The sequence below is a fragment of the Ictalurus furcatus genome, chromosome 17 (genome assembly GCF_023375685.1).
Source record: "Ictalurus furcatus strain D&B chromosome 17, Billie_1.0, whole genome shotgun sequence".
NCBI classification, from domain to species: domain Eukaryota; kingdom Metazoa; phylum Chordata; class Actinopteri; order Siluriformes; family Ictaluridae; genus Ictalurus; species Ictalurus furcatus.
This window is the reverse complement of record NC_071271.1, coordinates 13,787,556-13,815,508: the sequence shown is the minus strand read 5'-3', so window position 1 is coordinate 13,815,508 and position 27,953 is coordinate 13,787,556. Positions and strand designations below refer to the sequence as shown.

Below are 27,953 nucleotides of genomic sequence, written 5' to 3'. Positions count from 1 at the left end.
TACTGCTATTGCTACTGCTGCTATTACTACTACTACTGCTACTACTACTACTGCTGCTGCTGCTGCTACTACTACTACCACCACCACTACTACTACTACTACCACTGTTATTGCTACTGCAGCTGCTGCTGCTACTACTACTAATAATCATCATCATCGTCGTAATAACAGCAATAATAATTATTAATCATCATCATAGTAATAAAAGCAATAATAATTATTATTATTAATCATCATCTTAATCATCATCGTGATAGCAGCTTTGTTGTGTGTATGACGAGTAAACCTTGAATTTGACGTTACATTTGGGAATAAATTTACGCGAGATCTCACCGAGTCGCAGGGGAAAGCTCGGTTATCGCGAGATTTGAACAGCTGATCCGGCTCTGTTTAGCGTGCTTTTGGTCGGTCAACACGTGGGGAGGAGAGAAAGAGACAGAGGTACTGAGAAGGGACGCGTTTGGATGGTGTTGGGCCCGGAGTACCGGATTAGTGACTGAGCTTTACCACGGCTGTGCGGTTCGCAGTGGCGGCCAGAAGGACACACAAACACGGTGAGATTGCGTTGAGCGCCGGTGCAGGTCCGAGAGGACGGACTGTGTTGTGTGTTTGCTAGTTCGGGACTTGGATTGTTAGCTGTTAGCCAGCTAGCTAGTTTCATATAGTGTCTCAGTGTTGCCCTCTATTTAGCTAGCGGTGTGGCTATTGTGACGTTTACTATACTCCTGGCTGTCTTTCTTTTTCTCGCCCGCTATTTTAGATTTATCAGTAGCATTTATAATCCTGTGCCAGAGCATTTATAAGGTAAGTGTGCAGTCTTAAATAACTAATTATGGCTTTCTAAAGACTTTATCTGAGTCGTGATTCATTTTATCTACCACAACTTATTTTTAAATGCTTTAAATTTAGATAACACCAGCTAGTCTTAGGCTTTTGCCTAATAATAATAATAATAATAATAATAATAATAAGAAAATGCCTGCGTAAATCGGTGATATTGGGGACAACCACTGATTTTTGACAGTTTAACATAAAATTGGAGAACACGATGCTATATCGGTGTCCACAGCGCGTGTTAGGTGTAATTCAGAAAGACACGCTGCTGCGCGGTTGAACACTGCACGATCAGATCAATCCTTTGTAATGCTGCAAAATCCCAACGGTCTTCCCATGACTGTCATTTATCCGCAGACATTATGAATTTATCTGTAGTTTAGCTATTTGTCTAGAATTAACGTGGCATCACAAATGTTATCCAGTAGTCCTGGGTTTCTAATCTTTGAAAGCCAGGACACTTGGGCTAGTAGTGGACAGGTGCCCGCTTGTATGCTGTGTTCACTCGCGCAGTGCTTTGGCCTACTTCACTCCAGCAAACCTGCACCAGGTCAAATTCAGCTAGTTTGGCTGTGCTGAATTCAACGCTGCACTCCACACCGGGCAAACCGCAGATTTCGTGTCTGCTATCTAGTGCAAAAATGTGATTTATTTTTTTTTGGCAGCACAAGTTCGCGTTCATGATCTAAAAAAATAATAATGTTGGTGTTAGCATTAGACGGCTAGTCTGTTAGCGCGCATGGAGAACCTATACGGTACACCATGCGCCACATGCCTGGCTTATTTTTGCATAGCGCACTTCTGGTGAGTTTTCACACACCCCTTTGTGTTGCTTTTATTATTACATTACAATAAAGTCTTAGAAATATATTTAGGTGATTTATTAATCGTCCTAGAAAGCAAGTAGCTGGAATAAGGCGAGTGACTTGGTGCTCAGCCGCTAGTGTTTGGGTGCGCGTATGAACATTACCTCAGATTCAGCGTGCAGGCTGAGGGATAATCTCAGTGCAGACCACACAGCTAATAAGCAGCTTTAAACGCCACTCCTAGCCGAAACGGCCGCGTTATAACGTTATAGATACACAGTGACCCTAGTGGTACTAGTTATCTCCCCCAAGGTCGTATGTTGGCGTGGCGCGGTGCCTGACTCGGTGTGTGCAGGCCGCCATAGAGCCAAACCGGGCTCCATGTTCCCCTCTGCCTGTGCGTTTATTTAACCTCGGCCAAGGTGAACCGAGCTCCAGCTGCCAAAATACCCAGAGATATTGTACACTAAGCTCGCGCGCGTGTGTGTACGTGTGCCCACGTGTACGCGTGCGTGCAGACTGACAGTTAACTTCTGTAGTTCAGTCGTAGACTTAATTTTTTTTTTAATTGTATTTTTATTTTTATTTTAGGTGGCGGATATTCCTACCTAGTACTTGAACCGGCACCCTTTCACTATCAAAAACCAGTTTTGCAGTTCAACTGTGAAATTATAAATCTTACAATGATTGTAATGACTAATTTTCTTTGAATCCTGTGAGAGTTATTGTACTGTAACGCTGACACACCTGTTGAGTGGACACAAAACCTACCCCAGGGATCTTTAACTAAAATCTGTGAATTCCCAGTTATGTAAAAAATTATTGCATACAAAGGTTTAAATAAGCAGTTAACATTATTTAAATACAAGTTACCTGTCAATTAATTAACTTTTTTAATTATTAGTTTATGGCTATAAGTCAGAGAATTTGAAGCAGTTGTTTTGTTTCGTAGTGTCGCTTCACCTTACCTTTTCTGACCACGACCTCTGAACAGATGACACCGTTTTTAAATTTGACCTAGGGAGAAAAAAATGCAAACTTTTTTGTTTTTGACGAGCATTCTGTCGTTATTGACTTTTTAAAACAAGCCACATCAGTACAGAGTTACATAGATTTTTCCTTTTATTTACTCTGTTTGGTCTGATTTGTGGACTGATGAGGCTTGTCATTTATTTTTAGCTGCCTTCAACCACATAATTCACATAAATGTATGTGACTATTACTGGCATGACTGGATAAGCAGCAACAGAGGATCGGCTAGCGAAACAGTGCTTGTTCGTGTATACTTATGTAAAACTAGTTGTTGAACTGTGGTTGTTTTTCACTTTATCCGCTCTGCTGCAGTATATTTTCAAAGTATTCAGTTTGGTCAGCTGAAATACTTTGCTGGGTCTTCATCAGGACTGTTTGTCAGTTGAAGACCCCTGGCCTACAGTACATTTAAGTAATTGGATTCTGTTTTGGTGAGTCAAGACTAGTTTATTGTCTAATAGTTGCCACAGTGTTTACCCTGACGCATTATTTTAGACAGATGTGAAACCAAATGGGAGAATAGTTAGAACATGCTCCAACAGATGTGATTGCCTGGCTTTCCTCCACACCCATCCAGTGCTGTCCTGCTTTGCTAATGTCTAAATGGCTATGTGCTGTCAATCGAGTCATTTGCGCACACACTTTCTGGACACAGTACTTGTTTGTTTGTTTGAAGTGGGTCTTCATGAATTAGTTTCCTAAGCACCCTGGATTGATTGGTAAAATGTCCTTGGGTGTCCTCTAAAGAGGAGACAACCCGTCACACTGCTCTCTTCATGTTAGCTATGATAGATGTAGCATTAAGATAAGCTCAGTAAAGTCTTCTTTGACCGTTGAGCAACCTGGATTTTAAGGGTTGTTTTGACATGGATAATTTTGCCTCATATAAGGCTAGCAAGTATTTCAATATTTGTCTCAGTTTATAGCGGTCCTTTATTAACTCTTAGGAATTTGGTGATTCAGTGACTCCAGTATTAGCTTGATGAAAATCAGTTTGGTTAGTTTGTTTTACACATCGTTGTTTGATTTAACACTCATGCTGGTATCACACATGGTGTATGTCCTTCCCTGTGCCATGGTATTAACACTCCCCATTTCAGCAAATCTGTCTCGGGTCATAGTCCAAGTTTATCATATATAAACGCTGTGTCCCTTTTATGTAGCGCTGTGTCTCCGGAAGCCATACAGACATGAGACACATTGCCCCTGTAACACATTCCTTTCTGTTCACAAGCTGGGCTTCTCTGGCTCAGTTAAGGAAAGGCATGCCTGGGTATCCTTTTTTAACATGGACTGATTGCTGGCCAGAGAGCACAGCATGGAGTCCAGTCAGCCTGCTTGGACACCCAAAATCTTCCTGTTCTTGGTGCTCATGAAATCTGGCATGAAGTATCTCCATTTTGGAGACACTTCTGGTGAAAATTTGGGGAATTGCTACAGGAGGAGCTTTGTTACTACTGTGTAGTAGTACTAGTAATAGTAGTAAATAGTACTACTATTTGCTCTTCTGATCGCAAGCCTATTTTTATGTATTTTGTATATGATGTAATTCACTAGTGTTTCCACAGAGCTTCATATCTTCGTTTTACTGTAGTCAACAGTTTTGTCATTTTTCCATGTAATGTCCTGTTATATTAACAGCCTTCACAGTAGGGATGTCACGATACCAAAAATCTAGTAGTCGGTACCGATACCACCAAAAGTACACGATACTCGATACCAAAGTCGATACCACGGTGTGGTATTAAAAACTCTCCTGGAGGACATCCTCCTCTGGCTGATACTGGCAAAGAGAGAGATTTTAGTTATCAAACACTGTCTGACAATCAGTGGAGGTGCAGCACTACTAAACGTGCATGCGTTCACACACACACACCTTGTACTCTGAATGCAAGCATTGGTTTAAATTCACTGATATGGTAGCAGGCCAAAACGATTTATCAAAAGTATGAACATTTGAATAATTATTAGTGACAGTAGCTACATTTAGCTGACAGGACACGGGCTGAATGGCGATGCATGGTGGCCCATTAAGAGATAGTTTATAACATTCGAATGTGTTCGCATCGTTAACAAATAACTGGCTATCGCTAACATTACATGGTGCACAACGTTAGCTGGTTTCACGGCCACAATGCCAGCTGCCTCAAACAAACATAATATAGGACCGTCTTTCAGGTGCTTCGCCAAATTCCAGGTGTTTCCTCGCTTTGTTTGAAATGAACGATAGCATACACCGGCTTCACAGCATCAATTATATGTTTGTTGTATCCACCTCGAATGCGAAGTATTTACATATTCCATACCACCTTTCCTCTCAACGAGTCGGGGTGGAGCTAAACGTCTGTAGTTTTTCCCCGTGTGCTTGTAGGCGTTCTTCTTCTTCACCACTTGTGGAGCGACTAAAACACTTGCGCGTATTTGCTACCCTCATCAGGTCCGGAAGATTTGCAACCTCAGTACCATCATTAGAATCGGTTCCAGAGCTACTCCAGAAAAACAAGTACCGTCACGTTTTAAGAATGTTGGTGCCGACTTAGTACTGAAGTATCTGTTCTCGTGACATCCCTACTTCACACCTTATTATATAGGGACTCTGATACATGACTTATGTAATTTTGATTTCACAAGCTCCCTTACAGTTTATTCAGCAGCATACATTTAGCAAAACATGCAGTTAAATTCTTTTAGCAATATCTGTTCAGGTAATACATTTAGTTTTGTTTTTTCAACGTGGGTTCAGCAGTGAAATGTTCTTGAAATGAGTGAAATATTAAAAATCCATACCATGTCCATATCCATGTAATTGAATCATAATTCCTTCTCTTGGGATGTGACCTGGTGTGGTAGTTGATCTGCAGTTCATGCTTTCATGAGTATTAAGTGGCTTTATTAATACATTGACATGACATTTTGTATTTAAAGCTAGATTTCAATACAATACAATGACTGCTATAAGCCTGGACTATGTGCTGTATCTCATAGCTACAAAGATGGAAAATCTCTCACTTAATCAACCTTCTCACCATAGCCTAAATCAGTTAAAAAAGACTTCAGAGCAATTTCCTAACTGATGTAATTATGCACATGAAATTTTTCACGTGTGATATTAATTAATAACACCATCTTGAGCATTACTACTATGCTGATTTATTTATACAGCAGTCTACTGAGTTCTGACTTGTCTTTCTTCTTCTGTTCTCAGGAGCAGTACTTAGGATCCACAGGAGATGCCACTCAGGTTTCGGTCCTTTGTCCCGTACACACTTCCTGGAGTGCTTGCACTCATAGGCTGGTGGTGGTACATTTCTCGCAAGAAAGCGCGGCTCACCAGCCATGACCGGGACGAGGAACCGGTTGCGGGCGTACTGGCTTCCCCTGCTAAGGGCACTAATGGAATGGTGGAGACTACACATGGCAGACCCTGCTTAGACAAACCCAGTGCCAAAGAACCGGTGTCTGCTGAGCAGGAGGTTGTAGCACAGATTCACACAATGGCAACAAGCGCCTCAGTAGAAGAACCAGTCAGCTCCCCAGTGGTAGTGAAAAAGCTGGGTACTCCTCCTCATCCATGCAGCATTGCAACTGCAGACTCCCAAAAGAGCAGCCTTGAAGTGGCCAGTGAAAAGTCTCCAATCTTAGCCTTGACACCATCAAATCTAGTTGAGATGAGTCCTCCACATGAGAGACCAGAGGTAGTTGTGCTAAGCAATGAGTCATGCCAGTTGACTGCTGAAGCAGAGCTGGACACTTCTGGTTCACTGAGCCAGTCTTGGGATCAAACACTCGACAAACAGGAGACTGACACTAAGGAAATGGCGCCACTTATATGCCAGGCTGTGGAGTTGTCCAAAGCGGAGCGCCCAGAGCCTGAAGGAGAGGTGGCTGATGATGTATTGGCTGTGCCGTTTGCTGAGAACCTCCAAGCAGACTTGGCAAAAAACAGTTTATCCTCCACCAAAGATGACTTGGCCGCCGCTTCACCAATGACTGGGGATCAGTACACTCAAGCTGCATCGCAGCAATCGCTTGGTCTTGACAGTCCTTTACTTCCTGCCTCATTTCCAGTTTCCACCAGCTCACCGGTCTTAAACGATTTCATACAAGTCCAGAGCCATGAGAATGGAGACCCGCGCTGTGAAGTTGAGAGCAGTGACAGCATGGTAGAGCTGCAACGCCTTGCAGCCGGTCTCATCACTGAAGTCATTTTAGCAGCTACCCAGGAGGTCATGGCAGTCAGCAGCTCCACGTCTCAGCTCAGTGAGGGTCCGGAGGCTGCTTGCAGCATCACATCTACTTTAAACGGAAAAGAAATCATCAGGGAAGAAGATGAATGTGTGTCTCAGGTGGATTCCTCTTCAGAAGGCTGCAAAGATCACGTAGAGCAGCATGCAGTACAGATCGCCAAGGAGGTCATCAATGGCTGCCTCACTCCCTCTGTATGGGAGAAGTCTGAGACGCAGAACAGTTTTGCTCTCCGTGACCATCAGGAACAGTTAGAATCGACTCAGATCCTGCCCGAGGTCCAGGCCAAAGAAGAGGCTGTGATGGGAACAGAGGATTCTGGGTGTAGCACTTGTCAGTCAGAGGATGGCATCAGCAACGAGGATCTTGTCATCAGCACAGAATTGTCATCAGTAGTGCATGACTGCAAAGAGGACCTTATTCAGATTTCAGGGATCTCGACTTCAGAGGAAAAAGGTGATGGACATCAGGAAAGCTCTGATTCAGCAGTCCTGGAGGAGACTGTGCTGAGAGTGGAGCATGCAACAGCTACCTGTGCACTAGCACAGGTGAATGGGGAAGCTTTCAGGAATGGAACCAGTGAAGCAGAAGCTGATCAGTCCGGAGGTGAGTGCCATTATTTCTGATGTGTAAGAAGTACTGCATGACTCTCATAATAACCGGTTAGCAAAAGGAAAAAAACCCCCATACACTACAGAAGGTCTACATAGCATAAATACATTTCAGTAATGTTCTCTAATCTGTCTGAAGTTTATTGCTCACACTCATGTTGGTTATTAATCATTTCCCCATTAGGATAGGGTGGGATGTGTGATGTAGCCTTTTCTTGTGTCTGCATGTGGGCATCTTCTGGGTTCTCCGGTTTCCTCCCACCTCCCCAAAACATCAGTAGGTGGATTAGCTACAGTAAATTTGCCCAAAGGTGTGAATGAATGTGGAACCGACGCCCCATCTACTGTGTCTTCACTCCCTCGCCCAGTTGTTCGTGGGATTCTCCGAACTCGCCTAAAGTGTGAAAGAACGAGTCTTCATTAGGGTGTAAGAGGGTGTTTTTTCATGGTTTAAAGGAAGCACCTGATGGACTGATCATTTGATATGATTTATTGTGTTTTATTGTTCCAGCTGCTGCTGCTTTGTGATACTCCATTGGCCAAATTGGCACTTGAATATTTTGATCCTTGAAGCACCTAGTCGTTTGTCCCTTTTCAAATTGCCTCTAGTCTCTCCCGTAGTTTCTTCTCATAGATAGGAAATGCTGCATTAGCATGATTTATAGTGCCAAGCTTGAAAGTATGCTACATGATTCTACTCCAGGAACACAGAATGCCTTTAGGCTAGGTATAGAGTATTTCCAAAAAGATGAAAAACACTTTTGATGCAGCACTTTTCCTATATACAGTACAGGAAGAGATGGCAATAAAACTGTGATCCCACATTTGCTGTTGATTCCAGTAACAATTATTGTGGCTAAGTCCCTGTGCTGAATTTGGTTACCATTTGTGCCCAGGTAACAAGTGTAGCAAAATGAAGCTAGATGGAATTGTATTGTTCAAATTCTCAAAATTGTTTTCTTCAGGATTAGGTATTGGCACACTTGGCTTTGTTTTTGGCACCCTTCTCATCATTACATTAGGTTTCGTGTTCTCAGTAGGAGCCCCATCCAGTAGATTGCATTTCACCATATAGGCTCCCTTTTAACAAATTTATTACCAAAGACAATAGTTTTCCAGTCGCAATATGCGATGTGACAAATTAAGGCTAAAGTAGAGATGGCACTGATCTAATACCCAAGGATTGGGCAAAAACAAATGGTGGCTTGGATTTGTGAGGGGGGAAAAAATTCATTGTCAGATTCTGTAACAGATTGAAACATTTTGAATTGGATTTACAACTTGAAATGTTTACATATCAAGAGACACTTGATGATAATATTTATTTATTTATTTATATTTTGTTTTGTCTAGGATTGATTTTATTATATTCATACTATATGTGGTGCATAAGTGAGTGGGTTTAACTAACTAGAAGATGCTGTGTTTTGTGAAGTCATGTTTTTATGTTGGGTTTTTTCCCCCCCTTTGTATGTGTTCATCTGAAGCGTTTCTAAAAAAACAAACAAAGAAAAGGTGGTATTGTTTTATCTCTACACTGGGGTATTTTAATGTACCTGACTGCATGTGATGCAGAACCTGAAAATAAATGTTTTTGCTACTCAGGTTTATTAACAGTAATTCCACTGCAAAGTGTAAAAATACTCTTTAAACTTCAAGACGCTATCAACAAGTTTCAAAATATTTATGCAAATTTCAAACAAAAACATGAATTTAAGCTGCAGTATCTCAGTTCATCATTTCTGACCTTAAACAGAAGTAACGTTCGGTCAGTTGAAATATTTTGCACAAAAAGGAAAAACCTGGGGGCTTGTGAGTCCAGGAAGCTGCTTTCTGTTTGTCAGCTTTAAAATGAGCGTTTATTAAAGTGCTGCTGGTTTGAACACTTCACTGAATTTTTTTTTACTTCTTTCACCGACCCCCCTCCCCCAAGTGCTCCATTGCCTCATATTTAAACACATTCAGAGTGAAAAGAAACGTGAGGGAGACAACACAGCTTGTTATAAAACATCCAAACACTTTCTGCCATTAAGTTTTGTCAAGGACGCAAACACAAGCTTTAGAAAGTCATGATCAGTCCTGAGGAGTTAATGGACTTGCTTGTTTTGTCGGAGTTTGTGAGCTGTGAAAATTACTAAAAACCGATCAATCGGTCGACCTCTAATATGACATGAATAAATTAATTCAGTTGTCACACTTAATGTCATGTTTGTTTTTTCACGTCTTGATGTAGGATCGGATGTGAACAGTATGGATTCAGTAGACAGCTACTCCGCTTTGGGTACAGGAAACGATCAACAGAGTGGCAGCCAGGCCAGTCAAAGCTCCGAGCTGATTGTGTGGGAAATAGAGGTGCCGAAGGTGAGTTTGGTTTTGAATCAAGGTCCGCTCTCTGAACAGTTGTAACGAAGTTAATGCATTTTAACCCTTGAGTCAAGGGGGAAAAAAATATTTAAATTATTGTATATTGATATTTTTTTTTCCACTTTCACTGAGGTAGATATTTATTTATTTATTTATTTATTTAACACCAGCATCACTTCTGATCATAATTACCAAACATTCATTCATTTTCAGTATTGTAACCCTTTAAACGCTGGGTTCTTTACATAATGCACAAATCTTCAAAGCTCAGTAACCTTCTTTGACTCATACATGGGGGTGGGATTTGTGAATATCAGTACAGTAAAATTTTTCTTTCAAACTTTTCACACACGATTTTCAGTACAAACCACAACTCCGATATCCATACAAACACACACAATAATAGATGCATCATTTATTCAGTTGATCTGCAGTGATCTATAATACAGCAGAATCTTCCTCAGAGGCTAAACCTGAGAAAATACTACACATTTCAGAATTTTATTTTTTTTAAAAAGTCAATGTTTTGAAACCTTGTCAACAAAGTAAAAGCCTATTAACACAGAATGCATGATTTTATGCTTAAACATCATGGGGATTAAATATTGCAGTTTGAATGGGTTTCAATGGGGACATTTGTCCTTAAGGTCCTCAGTGTAACTTTTTTGTGTATCTAGTTTCAAATAGATTTATGAAAGCAAATGAGGGTGAAATACTAAAATTCCAATAAAATTACACACCTCTTGCAAAACGTATGCTGTTTGCATTAACACGGACAAAACGATAAATAAAATAAAAAAGACAAATGCCCATAAGGACGCACAGGGGTTAATAAATGGTAAATGGCGCACTTGTATAGAGCTTTTATCCAAAGCGCTTTACACTGTGTCTCATTCACACACACACCCCAATGGTAGCAGAGCTGCCATGCAAGGCGTTAACTTGCCATCGGGAGCAACTTGGGGTTCAGTGTCTTGCCCAAGGACACTTCGGTATGTGGAGTCACATGGGCTGAGAATCGAACCGCCAACCCTACGATTAGTGGACAACCCGCTCTACCACCTGAGCCACAGCCGGCCCAATAGTAATTGTTTCTTCAAGCATAACAATTTATACCACCCATAATGGTCAACATAACTAGCCATAGTTTCTTCAAGAATAATTGTAAAGCCTAAAAAAACTGTTCTTGTGTACGTTTTCTTAGCTGTGTTCCTAAGTTTCTTTGCTTGAACTCATGACCACCTACTTGCTTCAGCTCCTCTGCAATTGACATTATATACACACACACACTCACTTGATCATACAGACCACATAAGGCACACCTGGCACATTTTTACACGCAGAGGTCGCTTTAGTGTATATGCGTATGTATATACAAATACATACATACTCGTGTATGCTCTTGCTTTGTCTGCACTCTCCCTTACCCATATACCCATTGTCATATTTTCTATATAGTATATTTATTGTTTTTGATATGCGGTCTTTGGAGTAACTGCATCTCATTTCACTGCACTCTGTACCTATGTACAAGCTACAAATACACATGACAAATAAACCTTGAATCTAACCATGCCTGTAACAGTCTTAAGATATTTTGTTGTCTTTTATTTCTTAATCGATAGTGCTTACTTTGCTCTGACGTCCTCTTCATCTGTCATTTGCAGCATCTAGTTGGTAGATTAATTGGAAAACAAGGAAGGTATGTCAGCTTTCTGAAGCAGAGCTCTGGTGCAAAGATCTACATCTCAACTCTGCCTTACACCCAAGAGTTTCAGATCTGCCATATAGAGGGTGAGTGTGCTGATCCACTAGATGATCACTTGTTCCACCGAGCTTGTTGGGTGTTCACTTTGAAATGTGTTTTGTGGCAAATATATATATTATCTGCTCTCAGGCGCCCAGCAGCAGGTAGATAAAGCACTGGCCTTGATTGGTAAGAAGTTTAAAGACCTGGACCTGACCAACCTGTACGCTCCTCCATCGTTGCCCCTCTCACTGCCCTCCCTGCCCATGACTTCCTGGGTAAGATTCACTCTGGTTCTCTCGTTTCTCTAGTAATGTTGCCAGAGAGGAAAATCCTTCTGCCTTTTGTTGGGTTGATGGAGTGTAAAAGTCACTCTAACAGGATTTTTATTACTTTTCAGAGCTTACACACTCAAACTGGTTTTCTCACTGTCATTCTCTGACAACTTGTACCACCAGGACATCATTTATTCACTTGGAAACATAACAGAATGCATTTTCCTGCACATGTGTACTGCAGTCATGTTCACTCCTAATTCACTGTTGAACAGGAGACTGTCCAGGTCTTTAGAGTGGAGGACATGACCTCCAATCAAAATGGTGTCCAGTTTACACAAAGTTTAGCTGTTTTTAATGTTTTACCCATCTTGCATATAGGTACTATATATACATGGTGTCCAAAAAGTCTCCAATCATAGGGCACTATGTCTGCCAGCATGTTGGTTGTGCCATTTGTCAGTGGATTGTGAGTGGTTTGTGGATGTCCACTTTTCGGGAGTGGCGTGCGCTTAGTCCTGCATGGCTTAATCTACTGTGGATACTTCTGGGACACCCTGTATAGTATCATTAACATTAATTTATTTGTCAGTTATAGTGCAGCTGAGTGCAGGCTCCTGTCTCAGGAAGACAAGATGCATATAGTTTTAGGTTGCATCTGTATTCAGACATGTTCAGAGCACAAAAGATTCAAATGGTGTGGAAGAGGCAAGGATTAATATACACATTTTAGGTAACGTACTAAAACGCCTAGTTAGAATTCACTTTTTTTATTTTATTTGAACAGCAATCCACAGAACAAATGCGGAAAAAACCACTTGGTTAATAGTTGAGGAGCTGTGCCACAAACAGCTGTACAAGAATAGATCATTTTCTTAATTGTAAGAAGATCTATCTAAGTCAATCAAAGCCAATTTGTATTAAAAGAGCTCTTTGTCGTCTTGTTTGTGCCTATTTGTGAGACCACAGCCTCTCTGCTTTGATAGCCATGTGCTTATGCTTGAGAATTCATACCAATACTCCAAGCTCCTTTTCTCCACAAGAAGGCTATAATAGTTTTATTCAACCACAATAGGCATATTGTGGTTATCTGTCTGCCTGCCTGCCTGTCTATCTGTTATAATATATACTGTAAATCTGATCTATAAACCAGTTACTGCTGGTTTTTCATTTATACCAAAGATACTGTGCAGCACAATAGGTGTGTATCGGTATAGGGATACTGTATCTGAGCCAGCTAAAATGTATTTCGGTAACTCTAGTTTAGTAAACATGATAGTGCAGCTTCTGCAGCAGATAATCTGCTGTAGTTTATCCAACCACATGCATTCATGTAAATTATTTAGCTGAAAACAGACCAGAGACTAGCTACATGGCTCTAGACATTAGTGTTGTGTCCCAAATGACGCACTATGTACTTATGCACTCATGTACGCAACCGTGTAGTATATGAATTTTATAAGGTTTTTTTTTTTTTAATTCAACATCGGAGTCTGATAGCCCTTCCTCCTCTGCTACATAATTAAAGCTGTGACAGTTGAGTACATGAAGTGTCCAACATTCCACACTTTGTTTTTTCGGATTATTAAGTGCGTCATCCAGGTATTTTTAAAGTGTACTTTCTCTGTTAGGAATTTTCAGTGTGAACACACTACTCGTGCTATTTATGCTACAAAACGGCATAGAATAGTGCATAAGTAGGCAAACTGGGACACCCCTTCTGTCTGATTAGCAAACAGATGGTATAGCTAGTTGTATAGAGGAGTCGACGCCGGCAACAGAATGTTTAAAGGTGCGTGGATAGAGGAGTATGCGTTTATTCTCCCTGCGTAAAGTCCAAAAGTAACATCTCTTCTGTTCCATGGCATTAGTCAAACGTGGTATAGTGAAGCACCACTATGAAACAAAACGTAACCACGATATTTTGTAGCTTTTTAAGTTAACTGAAAATGGTTAAGCATTATAAGTAACTATTGTCACCTTTCAGTCATGTTAGCTGCTAATCGGGATCTTTCGTAAACAGGGAATTTGATGTAACTGAACGTTCATGAAAAAAAATTTAATCAAAGTTTTTGTTCATCTTAAAGCTCCTGCTTCCAAACGGCGTAACAGTGGAGGTGATCGTGGTGAACATCGTCTCTGCGGGCCACGTGTTTGTCCAGCAGCACACACACCCTACATACCATGCTCTGCGCAGTCTGGACCAGCAGATGTTCCTGTGTTACTCTCAGCCTGGCACTCCTGCCCTGCCCTCACCTGCTGAAAGTAAGAAACACAGCCTTTCACAACCATGGTCTCCCACTGTGCATTTTCTTCTTGACTAATCTGCATTTTGTCTGTTCTCCTCTCTTCTTGTTTGCCAGTTGGTGTGATCTGTGCGGCTCCTGCAGTGGAGGGAGCGTGGTGGCGAGCACAGGTTATCTCCTTCTACAAGGATTCCAATGAAGTGGAGATCCGATACGTGGACTACGGCGGCTACGACCGAGTGAAGATTGATACTCTTCGTCAGATTAGGTTACTGCTCCCTTTACTTGGAGTTGAAGCATGACACTGCTGGGTTTTTAGCTTTCCTGTTCATAAGTAATTTGTGTCTTGCAGATCTGACTTTGTGACGTTACCGTTCCAAGGGACGGAGGTGTTATTGGATAACATCGCACCTCTTCCTGGTGGGTGTTTTTATCACAATAGTTAAATAAATTGTTGAGTTTACCCACATTGTATAACCTGCCTCATGCCTTCCTCTGATCCTCTGTAGGAGAGGATGGCTTTTCAGCTGAAGCCAACTCTGCACTGGAGGAGATGACACAAGGACTACCTTTGCTTGCACAGGCAAGTACTTAGCAACATGAGCTACTGAACATGGTTTACAGTCATGTGAACAAATAAGCACGCCCCATGGGATTGTATTGTTGTGTGTTTGTTTTTGTTTTTTTTTATATATATATATATATATATATATATATATATATATATATATATATATATATATATATATAAACAAAAAAAATTGGTCAAGCAAACATTTGATCCTCTTTGAAAGTGTGTATTAATAAAGATGATAGTGTATCAAATGTGACACGATTGACATTTTGTAGTAATTTTCACAATTTAAATGAACAAAAAACAGATAAGTCACATGGAAAAAGTAAGTACACCCCCTACATTTATCACATTTTCAAATCCATAAAATTAGAATCAGATGCTCAAGATTGGGTGCCAGTGATTAGAACCTGCTTAGGAAGTGCAGGTGGAACCGGTCTTATTTAAACCTCTCGTATCTAGTGTCTGGTGTTCCCTTTGCTACTGAGATGTGTGATCCTAAGCGCACTAGCAAATCCACAAAGGAATGGTTAAAAAAGAAGAAATGGAGGTTTTGAAATGGCCTAGTTAAAGCCCCGGATTTGAATCCAATTGAGATGTTGTGGGAATTTCAAATGGGCAGGACATGCAAGAAAACCCTCAAATATCTTGCAACTGAAAGAATATTGCAGGGGAGAGTGGTCAAAAGTTCCAGCAAGCCTGGTGAACAGTTATGCACAGTGCCTACAAGAAGGTGCTCTGAGGCCAAGGGTGTACTTACTTTTTCCACAGAAGAATCTGTTGATATTTCTGTTGAATAAATGGTTGAAAGGCTAATTTTCCTTGTGGTTTTGTTCAAGTATGTTAACTTTTTTAATAGGCACTGTTTCAAAGAGAATCCAATACTTGCTTGTCCAAATATGTCAAAAAAGCCAACAATTTCCATGGGGTGTACTTATTTTTTCACATGACTATGTTGGATTGGTGATTTTTTTTTTAATTTTTTTTTTTTACATATTTTTTAATTTGTTTTTTTTTTAGGTCACAAATTACGACAATAACACAGGCCTTCCCTTAGTACAAATGTGGAACATGGTTGGAGATGAGGTGAGTGAATTCTGTCTCGAGAATAGATCTTTACTCATTATTTGTGCTCTTAATAATTTGTCATTTTGTCCTGGATTTAAAGCAGCTCTTTTAAGTTTATAGTTAGATTTTTTTTTTTTTAATGTGATGATAGTGAAGGTTTTGACAGGGGTTTGACAGTGTACAGACCAAACATGTTCCCAGCAGAAAACACAGGACAGGGTAGAACTGCTCCTGGCTTGTGGATACTTTCACTTTGTGTTGACCTTTTTTTTTTCTTTTCTTTTCTTTTCTTTTTCTTTCTCCCCTCCCCTTTGACCTATGCATTTGCAAATATTGGGCCTCATTTATCAATCTTTTAGTAAAGTTCTGTGTAAATGTTGCTCAAGTCAAACCGAAGTAAAAACATCTGCCAGATTTACAAAAGTTTTGAAAATGCTGATTTTCTTCACATTCGCTTGTATGTTCATCACCCATAAAGTGTGAAGCCCAACACAGCTCATTTGCATCTAGTGACTCCCATAAAACTCCATAAAAAGTCAAGTGCACAGAAAGCTGGAAACACAAAATGACTACTAAATGGTGAAAGAAAGGAAGAAGTGGAAGTTATTTTGACTCCCTTCTGTGCCAGTAAAAATATCTTGGAGGTAAAAGATCTGCACTGTACCCAGATGATCATGACACCAAGCACATCACACACGAAACTGATATTTTTAAAAATCGTTTCAAGTGTCTCGGCTGATATGCTGGATCTAAAGTGCACCGCGTTAAAAGAAGACTGAACAGATTTATAATCCAGTTTTCATCCTCTTTCCAGACTTTAAACATCCTTTCCCTCCTAAGCACAGCCAGCACTAAATCTTCAGGCATTTGTTTACAGCTTAGGGCTGCGCACAGACACAGGCCTGTCCTCCGTTTATATAGTGGCATTTCTTTTGTCATAATTGAATGACTGACTAATTTCATATGTTTTAATTTATGGGTTTGTGTTGGTTTGCGTTAGTTATTTATTTTATCTTCTTTAAGTACTGCCAATAATATGAAGTTAGTTCATTAATGAAAATGTTTTTCGATTATGTTTTTAGTCCCTGACCTAGTGAATTAGCATGACGATGTGTTTTTTGATCCTCAAGACTACAAAGCACTTCTATAACTTGCTCTGGATAAGGTGGTCCACTAAACGCTGTAAATATCCAGTTTACGATTGGCCGTATATTCCATATATAAAAGTCCAGTCATCCATGCAAATTATGATTTGATGTTATAAGTCAAGGTCTTCATTAGTTAGTCGTCTTATGCATAAATTTACACACACTCAGGAGCACGACTAGGATGCGAACATTTTTACCGATATCACAGGGTTTTTACGACTACCAAATTTTTTTTTGTTTGAATGCACCTATGAATGATTTACGAATAAATCCATTCGTATTCAGGTTGATCAGTTTATTTTTGCAAATCATTAGAAAACGAGAGCAGGACTGCTCTGATCAGTAAAACTTCATGTTGTTGGGATGGAGACACTGACATGAGAGGGTTTTCTTTTTTTCTCTCTCTACGAATGACATTTTTAGCAATGTTAGCACCTGTTTTGATTTAATTTCTTCTTCTTTTTTCTCTTTGCAGGTGGTTCTGCTGAATCGTACATTAGCAGAGCGAGGTTTAGCTACGTGGGTGGACAGTTTCTGATCCCTTGCCCTCGTGTTCTTCTCTCACTCTTCATCCCCTCCTTCACTTTTTAGACCCTGCCTACCTGAAGTGCACATCACTGGCTAGCAGAAAATTACACTTTTTTTTTTTTTTTCTTTTTTTTTTCTTTTTTTTTAAGGTTTTGGTTTCTACTCCCTTTCAAAATAAATTAATGTACTGTACAAGGGGACAAATAACACAAGTGGAGATAGCCAAGTGTTGATCAGAGAACATCTTGTAAAAAAGAAACTTAAAAAAAAAAAAGAAAAAAAAAAAGAAATGTCTTCAGTGGTTTAAGAAATCTAGTAATTAAATCAAGTTGATCGTGGTTTTCCAGCAAGGCTCCTTTGGCACAAATGTGGACTGTAGATTTAAGAGCTGTAATTGTATAAAAAAAAGAAAAAAGTGTACATTAAAAATGTAACAATGGTGCAGTTTGTAACAAGACTGTTGATGCTCGGGTTTGCAGCTGATTTCAGCAACTTGTGCATACTTTTGTAGCTCGATCTCATTAGTTCATGTTGTTGTCTGATTTATTTCCTAATGGTTCACTACTGCGATTTTCCTTTGAGGTTGAGGCCCAATGTCCCAAACACCTGTGCACATTCAATGTATAGAACAGGACTCATCCATGTCATGAAGAAATACACTCTACAAAGGTGTGTGTTCCTCTACCACAGAGTCTTGTTCATTAATGTGGCCTTACGGAGGGAAACAAAATCCTGCCCTCTGCTGTGCACGGTCTGTGGGACGTGTCCTGCTAATTGCCTTCAGTGTGAACGTCTCCACATGCAGCTTGTTTCTCTGTTGCTCTTATTTAAGAGTCCATTATTCAAGATTTTCTCATGTATCTCGAGGAATACACTAAAGCACTGGCCTGCGCTTCACTTGAACATGGCTTCACTACACGTTTATCCTGACCCATGATGAAACTTCCACATCAGAGCATTGAGGTGCATCAGAGCTCGGGCTCCTGTTTTGGGTAGACGAACTGCATATAGTGTGCTGTCAATTGTATGCATGTAGTCCTGTTCAGAGCACATCTTTTGATCCACAAGTCACATAAACCCACACTTCACTATCTAGCGTGGCTTTGCGTAAACACCAGAGGAGGTTTGCTCACTTGTTTGTAGTCTGCTATGCCCACAGTCAGGTTCCTTAGATCAAAATGGTCATCATGGTCAGTAGCTAATGTCTGTAGTCTGAAATGTTTAGAATGGCCACTTTTTAATCCGTCTCATTATGCTGGCTGCTAAAATAAGCACTCTGGTAATACTGGTTTGTTGCAAAAGAAAAATAGCTTTAAGAAGTCTCATTCAGGTTTGTTTGTTTTTTTCTTTAGTTGGGTTTGACTTAAGGAATGCTCTTTTGCTGTATCGGTATTTTTGTTTAAAAAAACAAAACAAAAAAGTGTGTAAACCACTGGGGATTTTTTTTTTTTACTTACATTTTGTGTGTGTATGTGTGTGTCATTGAGTATGTTGCATTCAGGGCTCACTCATCCAGTTTTTCTGCTGCTATACCACTTCCGTCCTAATGTTGCCAATTCCTAACCTGATGGAATTTCACCATCTGTTTGTTCATTTGTTTTTACGCAAGCACCAATTTTCCATTTATGATTTGCTCCTATGCAGTTATGCGTGTGCTGCTATTGTAATTGATGAAGACAACTGACTGGTTTCAACCGAACTACAAAAACTTGAATTGTTTTTTCCCTTGAATTTTGTTTCTTGATCTAAACAGATGATTATTGTGTGACCCCTGCAGCCTTGTTAACTGTTAAAGAAGGATGTGTTTCTGTAGGCTGCAAAGGGACGTGCACTTTTCTGTAACCTCACTCTGACTGAAATGCTATAGGATCTGTGGAATTTTTTTTTTTTTATTTTTTTTTTTTTTCCCCCCCCCGTGTCTGGTGCTCAGGTTGTTGGGTGTATTGTATGAAGTTGGGGGAAGGGGGGAGAGATTAACACACCAGGCAATGATGTACTAAATATACTGTAGAATGTAGTCTAAGATATTTCTGCACTATACAGTCAAACAAGGCAGCACAGCAACATAAATGCAGGAATTTTTTTTTTTTTTAATTAAATCTTTTCCCTCATTTGCAAGTTCATAATTCCCAGTTAATTTCTGACCATTAGTTCTTTTATCAGTGCTAGAAGTTCATGGCCTTTTCTTATCAATCTTTTCCATTGCTGTGTGTCATCAACCCATCATACTTCACTTGTCTGTGTAAATAAAATTTCACTGTTCTTTTGTACAACACTGGGAAGAGTGTATGAAAACAAAGGGATCATGTTTTTTTTTTTTTCCTCCCACCCCAACATCATGTTCTGTTTATAGGACTGGTTTGAAGTGTTTTGATTAGCTAGTTGATTAATTATTTGATTATTTGAGTGCAAAGCAAACCTGCCCACAGCATAACTATGTACAGGTCAGTTTTTGCTAGACTCATGAAAAGGTTTGAATCTTGGTTGTACAGATCTATATATATAAATATATATAAAAAAGAGAATAAAATTATTAAAACATTCATCATCTTGTGTTTTGTGCAATAGAGCATTCAAAATTACTGTCATTAAATACGGTTTTTATTATTGCAAAACCCACGCAAGGGTTCCTAAACTTTATATATACGCATGACAATTCTTTTTCTTTCTTTTTTTAAAAACATTTAATTTTCCAGTGTTGGTTCAAAACGTTGCAGATGTAAGTTTCTGTCACTAGGGGGAGGAATAATACAGGCTTTATTCTGTTAACGTATATTGTACAGAAATAATACTCTCCAGGGTTAAATATAGTTACCGCCAAAAGCATTGGAATGGCAAGGCTAATTCTTTTGTTTTTGCTACACACTGAAGACATTTGTGTTTGAGATCAAAAGATGAATATAATAGTAGACCAGAATTTCAGCTTTCATTTCCTGATATTTACATTTAAAGGTGTTAAACAACTTGGAACATGACACATTTGGTGGCAGACCTCTCAATGTTTAGGTGAGCAGAGGTATTGGGACAGATAGTAGTAATGTAAATAACACTTTAATATTTGGTTGCATATCCCTTACTTGCAGTGACTGCATCAAGCATGTGACCCAGTAACATCAAGCGGTTGCATTCCTCTTGTGTATTGTTTTCTCCACAGATGCATTTCTCTGTAAAACGGCAGCTACAAGGTTTTGGGTTTTTTTTTAGCAGACTTCTGAATTAATTCTGCTGCTACTATTGTAAGTTCCATCATCAAAATTATTTGTGAGTCTATTCCAGAAGCAGCCTTGCAAGCCCAAGCCATGACACTACCTCCACTGTGCTTGACCAAAGAGCTTTATGTTTTGGATCATGAGCAGATTCTTTCTCCACACTTTTAGCCTTTCCATCACTTTGGTAGAGGTTAATCTTGGTTCCAGAACTTTTGTGGCTCATCTTTTTTTTTTTTTTTTTTCTTCGTATTTCTTTGTGAATTCCAATCTGGCTTTCTGATTCTTACTGCTGATGAGTTTTGCATCTTGTGGTAAGGCCTCTATATTTCTGCTTTTATAAGTCTATGGTGGATTGTGATACCTTCACCCCAGTCCTGTGGAGGTTGGTTGTGATGTCACTGACTTGTTTTGGGGTTTTTCTTCACAGCTCTCATAATGATTCTGTTTTTCTTGGCCTAGCTGATCAATGTCTGCTTATTAGTACACCAGTGGTAGGTTTCTTTTTCAGGACATTTCAGGTTGTTGTATTGGCTATACCCAATGCTTGTGCGATGGCTCTGGTTTATTTTTCCTCTTTTCTCAGCTTCAGAATGGTTTGATTTTCTCCCATAGACAGCTTTCTGGTCTTCATGTTGGTATATCCATTTTAACAAAAAATGCAATCTTCACAGGCAAAAAGCAGGCCTCAAACTAAGAGTAGACATTCAGAGCTATTAATTGTTTAAACAATCAATCTAACAGTGCACACACAGGCAACAAGAAACACCTGTCAGTCACAAGGTGCCATGTTCTTCTAACGTAGATTTAAATATCAGAAGCTGAACTTCTGATCTATTGTCTCATTCATCCTTTTGATCACAAACTCAAATGTCTTCAGTGTATAGTATAAACAAAAGAATTGGCTTTGCTATTCCAATACTTTTGGAGAGGACTATATATGCTTGTGTTAATACATGTACAAATGTGTCTTTCTACAAGTGTCTTGCCTACCGTATTGGTTCTGTAATCAGAGCACAATCAAATACTCTTGTGCTTTGGTCTCTGTGGAGATTCCTGTCCAGCCAGCTGAAGCGGCACATTTATTTGAAACAATCGCTGTGATGAAGCAGGTTTTAGTTTAACACCAGGCTTTAGGACTGGACTGTCTGTGCACAGCTGTTTTTCAGCTACAAGAGAGCAGTGAGCATGCCAGTAACTAAGAAGTCCAGTGTTACTGAATAATTCACACACTTCGGGGGAGATCAACATTTTGTCATGAACAAAATCCACTGAACCACAGGACTAGACATTTGGGTGGTTGACCGTTCTCAGCATGTGAGTGTCACTGACATGGTAGCAGTTGTTGTGCTGGTATGAGAGTGTTCTTTTTCGGAACATTCTGACCAAATTTGGGCCTAATTTGGTCTACGTTTATGGTCATAATTTTGAACCATGTATCCAAAATTTAAAAGCCAGGTATCCCTGGGTCTCCTGGGTCAAGACAAGTTCAAAACACCCTATGATGTTAATGTTAATTTCTGCCATCCTGGATTTTGTCAAAAACAGTTATGTTTTTTTCATTACTCTTACAAATTATGTCCAATCGACACCAAATATGGCATACAGCATCTTCAGACCAACCTGGACAAAAATTATCAAAAGAAGGTTGATAATCTGAACATTTGCCCTTAATGTGCCAACAAATCTGCCCGCGAAGTCACCAAACAGGACGTGAGGCTGTATCTCAGCAATGACCTTGCACACTGACACAAATCTTGGTAAGCTTTCTTCAGCACCATGTGCGGCTATGCAACAAATTTTGTGACAACCCCACTTACTGGTCAAAAATTACAATAACATGCCAAAAGTGCCATTTTCTCAAATTACAATTAAGTCCATTTCCATTCCAGCTATAAGTTAAAGGACAGCACATACATATAAAATGTACTGTACTGCAGTTGCAGTTTATAAAATTGTATGGTTTCTAAGAGCAAAATTATTCATTTAAATATTTAATCTCACTATCTACATGCTATATTTTCTTTAACAAGTGCATTAATAAGCTTTTGCCTTGGTATATTTGATGTCTTTTGGGAGTAATCAGATGTATCTATTTTTATCTTAGGACTGTATTCGACTTTCATGTTTCTATTGCTATTTCAGAACAGCCTGTAACTCATGCATATGTATTGGACAGCATCAGTAAATGTGCAAAATGAGACAATGCAATTGTTTATCACAAGCACTGCAATTTGAAGAAAAAAAAAGAAAGGAAAAAAAAAAGCTAAAGTGGTTTCCTTTCTTTTAACCCCTACAGAGGGTCTCTATTTAGTGTTCTCTCTGTGAAGGATGTAGTCTATGGAGGGAGTAGGGCATAGTCATGACCAGTTTTGATTGTACCACAACCTCAGTATATTCTCTGAGTGGACCTTAATGCAATGACGCGACATGACCACAAGATGGTGTGTCAGTTCATCATTTGAACATCATCATCATCAACTCTTTGAGCACTTGAGCACCACTTGTGTTGCATAGTAAATTAATCAACTTCATGCCTGTCTGGGTTCTCGGTCAAATAAAGGAGCTGCATGGCCTTATAAAGCTCAGATGGTTCTAATGAGTGCACTCAACCACATATGCTGTTCATTCAAATGCCTTCACTTCATTTTTTCCTCATCACCAGATCAATTCAGTTTTTAGAGGTCACTGCAAGTCTTTTAATTCGGTGAAACAGCAGTTTCCTCAACTCTGAATTCCACATATAATGAGATACAATAGGGAGTTAGACATATCCATTCATGCGAATGTTATATATTTTTATAGGGTTCTCATTTCTTTGAAGACCTTTGAAAAGCTGCACTGGCATATTGGATTTAAATCTCATCTAATAACAGAAGAATAATTTACACTGTATAATAAAACCTGAAGCAACCTTATATTGCCAATTGTGAGTAATTCATAATTCCCCACTATTCACTTGCAGTCCTTTAATACAATTTTGCCAGCACATCATTGTTGAAGAGGTTCATGGAGGTTCACAGCAACAATTAGTTACAGTGCAACTAGATTTGCTATTGTGTCTGACATCCATTATAAAGTTCATATTGGTTACTAAATTTGTGAAAAAGGCCTACAGAATGTTTCATATCATTTTGTGTGTTTCTAGTGGCCGATCATTTGCAAAATGTTGAGATTCTCACTTCTCATTACCCTCTGGATAACAGTGTCTAATACCCATCAGCAGTCAGGCCTGGTAAGACTGCCTGTGTTTCTTTGCTATCAGACAGCAGTGAGTCAGGCGGAACAACTCGGATGTTTCATAGCCTCTGAGTAATCTGTAGTGCAGCAGTGATTGAGGGATGGCTCAGCTGAGATGGACTTTGAGGCCGAGTACGTGAATATGCAGATAAAAGCATGTTAAAGGGCTTCAGCACCTCTCTGTATACAGGCTTGGTCTACTTACTGAGCTGAATAGAGCAGCTGCGTTGTTGCGAACGACTGTAACTTACTGAAGGGAAAGCACCGGAAAGGACAGTGTTCTTGTCCTTGATGTGAATAAAACCGCGCCCAATGAGTAAGAGCAGCTTTCACTGCAACTCACTGACTGCAAAAAGGGAGTTACGAGTCTCCCATAACACACTCACAGAAAAAAAACCTTCAAAACTGCACAGCAAATTACTGCACACTCACCACAGTGTAACTCAAATAATTTATTTGAGTGTTGAGAGTTAAAAAACAAAAAACACATGTATCTGAGAAGTTACGTGTTACCATTTCAATGATTTTAATGATTTAATGGATCTGAAAACACTTCACATTCAAACAGGTCATTTGATAAAGACTGCAGTGATTTTTTTTTTTTTTTATGATATGAGGTTTGGGTTATAAAATAGTCAGTACTCAAGGTCAGTGTGACATGACACCATACTGTAACCTCGTCTCTGATCCATTATTGATTCCCACATTGTTGAATTTGATTTATTTTATATTTAACTCTTTATTAGATGTGCTCACTTTTATAACAGTGACAGCATCACTATTATTGAATCTAATGTTAACTGACTGTTTGAGGTTTTTCTGTCTACATGGCACACATTGCAAGAATGGTTTCAAATAAATGAAAAGACTCTCTATGTTAATTGCACTACTTCAACAACTCCACAAGACACCTCTTAGACACATTATTTGTCATGGTATTCATTATGTGTTGAAGGTTTCCCCCTCATTTTTATTGTCAAATTTAATTTTACAGATGTTTGGCACATTGAATTTACCTCTAATTGCGAAAAGCACAGCCTCTAATTGGGCAAAGCTCCATCATGCACTTAGTCTTCACTTTAATCACGTGCTCTGGATCTGACTGTTCTGAAGACTGTTTCTGAAGACTTAATGGACTCTTGGAAACATTACAGATAATGGCAGAGTTGCAGCATAAATTAGCAGTTACTTTATAAGCGACATATTTACGTACATGAATTTAAATCATCTCCTGATTTGTAGTTCATTTACATTCATCAAACCAATCACTGCTCAAGGTATGTCACAGATAATGTGAATATGCATGCAGGAGAGAGACGTGCATACTCAGCCTTATGTTAGTGCTTGAAGCTTTTGTCTTGTATTAATAACATGGTTTGTGTGGAAAATGAATTGACTTATGGCTGTAAATCCACTGGGAGGTGACAATAACATGTAATACTGTTTAATATAAATGATAAAGCTTCATTTTCTATTGACAAACAGCAATTTGTTTCACTGTAATCAAACCTCTATCTAATATCAGAGGAGACATTACACTTCAGTTCCACACTTGTGTACTAGAATTAGATGCGAGATGTTAGTTTCAGGTTAATGCTGTATGAAAGACAACCATTTTAAACAAAATATGCTGCTGACCATTATGCTTATCAGATCTTATTATGAAATTATGTCATTTGATTACTGTAAATAGCCTCTAAACCATTCTGCCAGGCCTAATCTGAAATGTAATTATGTAGTACATTACAGTGAAATGGAGCAGCAGTAGTGGTGCTTATTCCTATTAAATCTGGAAAAACATTTAAATCAGGAAGAATAAACTCTGTTTCATATTCATGTTCAATGTCTCTCAGCATCATCCAAATTACTACTGTCAAAAAACTAGAGAATTATTATAAGGTCTATATTTGTATATTTGTGTGTGTGTGTGTGTGTGTATATATATATATATATATATATATATATATATATATATATATATATATATATATATACACACACACACACACACAGTATGTAGAACTTATTACAATAACCATAAACAGCTCTCCATGAGTTAAAATGCATGCTGGGACTCTGGGAGATGCTTTTCATCTTTAAGTCAGTAAAAGTCAGTAAAAAAAAAAGTCTGGAATGAGAGAGATGTTTTGCTTCAGGCTTGTGCCCCATAGGTGCTAGTGTGTCAGTTTACCAACAAGCAGCCAGCCAGGCAGTGAGGTGAGACACTGGAGTTCACCTGCCAATCAGTAGCATCTCAGCCACGCTCCTCTGGACATTAACTTGATGCGGGTTCTTCACTTCTGGTGGTGAATATGTCGTCTAGAATCTGTCTCAGGGAGGGGAAAAGACAGAGACAAGCTGTCTTTGGGCCACGGATTCTCTTCTTAAATAGACCTGCAAGAAATATACTGCCTTCAGTGTAATATAACTGAGTATCTATAACTCCTTCCCTGAGGCATCTCTTTTTCACTCTTAAATAGAGAGACCTTTCTTTCAGCTTTCACTGGATAATAGGTTTCACTTTCATGACATGTAGTATGACATATTTTAACTTTTCAAATTATTTCGTTACATATTGGTAAATAAATTAATTTTGATGTGAAAATCCTCATGCTCTGAGCATTGTGGTGATAATTACATGTACATTTAATGTCCTTGTTTTTTGCTTATGCTTTAATATTTTTAATGCTTGTAATCTTATGTTGTAATCTCATTCTGTTAATACTTTTTTACTCCCACTTTTATCTCTAGCAGGTCTCTACTTTAATCCCAATTCAGGAATTTTTAATGCTTATAAATAGTAATAAAGTACCTGAATGTATATAGTAGATCTTGTTTCATGATTCTGCTCTCCTACTGTATGCAGGAGTGTGTGTGTACATGAAGACTAGCTGCAATAAGCATACATGGATAAATTCAAAAATTATCATGGAAAGTGCATTCTGGCCTATTTGCCTTATTTATAAGAATAGCTCTGATGCTGTGTTGATCTCCCACAAATTTCTGTGTCATGTGCAAATGCAGTCTCTCATGGCTTGAAAATTCTAACTTTTAGTCCAGAATCTTTGACAGTATATTCCACTTAGTGGCCCTTTTTAGATACTATTCCCCATGTTATCTCAACTTTCTAAACATATAAACTTATGCTGGGGCTATCCAGTCTTTATAAATATTACACACAATACCATTCTGTTACCTCCCTGTGATAGCACTACATATTACATATGCAACCTTGCACATGAACATACTCTGCCACTTTATATGGTAGCAGCAGATAATTGTGTGTCACTGTCACATTCAATGCTGTCATTGTCCTACTGAACTATGATTGTGGTGCCAGTATTATTTGCATTAATAACCCATGCCACTTTTAAAGCTTTCACATATAATTGTATATTGCACATCTCTTCCTATTATGTGCAGTATTCTATCATTTCTATTACCTATTAATTCTCTATTCATGTAAAAGTTGGAGATGCAAACCTAATTTCACTGTAAAATAACTATCTAGTCTATTCTGATAGTTATTAAATAGTAGGTAAGGTGTTATAGGATCCTCTTGATTAATGGAAGAAAAATACATATCCTGAAATGGTATCCCCATCTGCCATAACTCAGTTTATAAAAAAATAAGCTTACTTTTCTTTTCTTTCTATAAAGCGATGTTGAACAAACTCATTACAGGCTATTTTAAGTTTAACATTTGGCCAGGGACAAATCGAGGAAAATTAGCCTCTTGGACTGTAATCACTCTGTGTCAGTTTTGTTCACACTTTTTAAATGGGAACTGTCGGGATAATAATAATAATAATAATAATAATAATAATAATAACAGGTCGCACGATTTGTGCTGGATCTCCCGGGAAAGTTGAAATGCATTTGTCATATTAAATAGACTTATATTGCCGTTAATGGTGACGTAATGGCTGTGTGCCTAGTGCTCCCTACGGCTACATTACAATAAAACCAAACACCGGCTCCGTGTTGTGGGCGTGGCTATCGTCGCTGCGTCAATGTATTCGGTTCGGA

At 39.0% G+C, this 27,953-nt stretch overlaps 1 protein-coding gene across 4 annotated transcripts; it reads left to right on the top strand.

Moving 5' to 3' along the window:
- The first annotated feature begins 383 nt into the window (after window positions 1-383).
- akap1b (A kinase (PRKA) anchor protein 1b) lies at window positions 384-21,716 on the top strand. Of its 4 annotated transcripts, XM_053647243.1 has the most exons (11): window positions 384-554; window positions 5,878-7,523; window positions 9,762-9,889; window positions 11,560-11,686; window positions 11,790-11,917; window positions 14,002-14,179; window positions 14,278-14,428; window positions 14,513-14,580; window positions 14,670-14,743; window positions 15,755-15,820; window positions 17,426-21,716. In XM_053647243.1, exons 2-11 carry the CDS (start codon window positions 5,903-5,905, stop codon window positions 17,486-17,488), a joined length of 2,604 nt encoding a protein of 867 aa, XP_053503218.1. In that variant the 5' UTR covers window positions 384-554; window positions 5,878-5,902; the 3' UTR covers window positions 17,489-21,716. The 4 variants fall into 4 exon arrangements, with proteins under 4 accessions (XP_053503218.1, XP_053503215.1, XP_053503216.1 ...); XM_053647240.1 differs by having other exon boundaries at window positions 15,755-21,716; XM_053647241.1 differs by lacking the exon at window positions 384-554 and adding an exon at window positions 565-804 and having other exon boundaries at window positions 15,755-21,716.
- Window positions 21,717-27,953: the final 6,237 nt, after the last annotated feature.

Coding starts and splice junctions, on each gene's coding strand:
- akap1b (XM_053647240.1), top strand. CDS start 5,903: ATGCCACTCAGGTTTCGGTCCTTTGTCCCGTACACACTTCCTGGAGTG. Junction 14,180..14,277: donor CCTGCCCTCACCTGCTGAAA/GTAAGAAACACA, acceptor CTTGTTTGCCAG/TTGGTGTGATCTGTGCGGCT. Junction 14,429..14,512: donor GATACTCTTCGTCAGATTAG/GTTACTGCTCCC, acceptor TGTGTCTTGCAG/ATCTGACTTTGTGACGTTAC.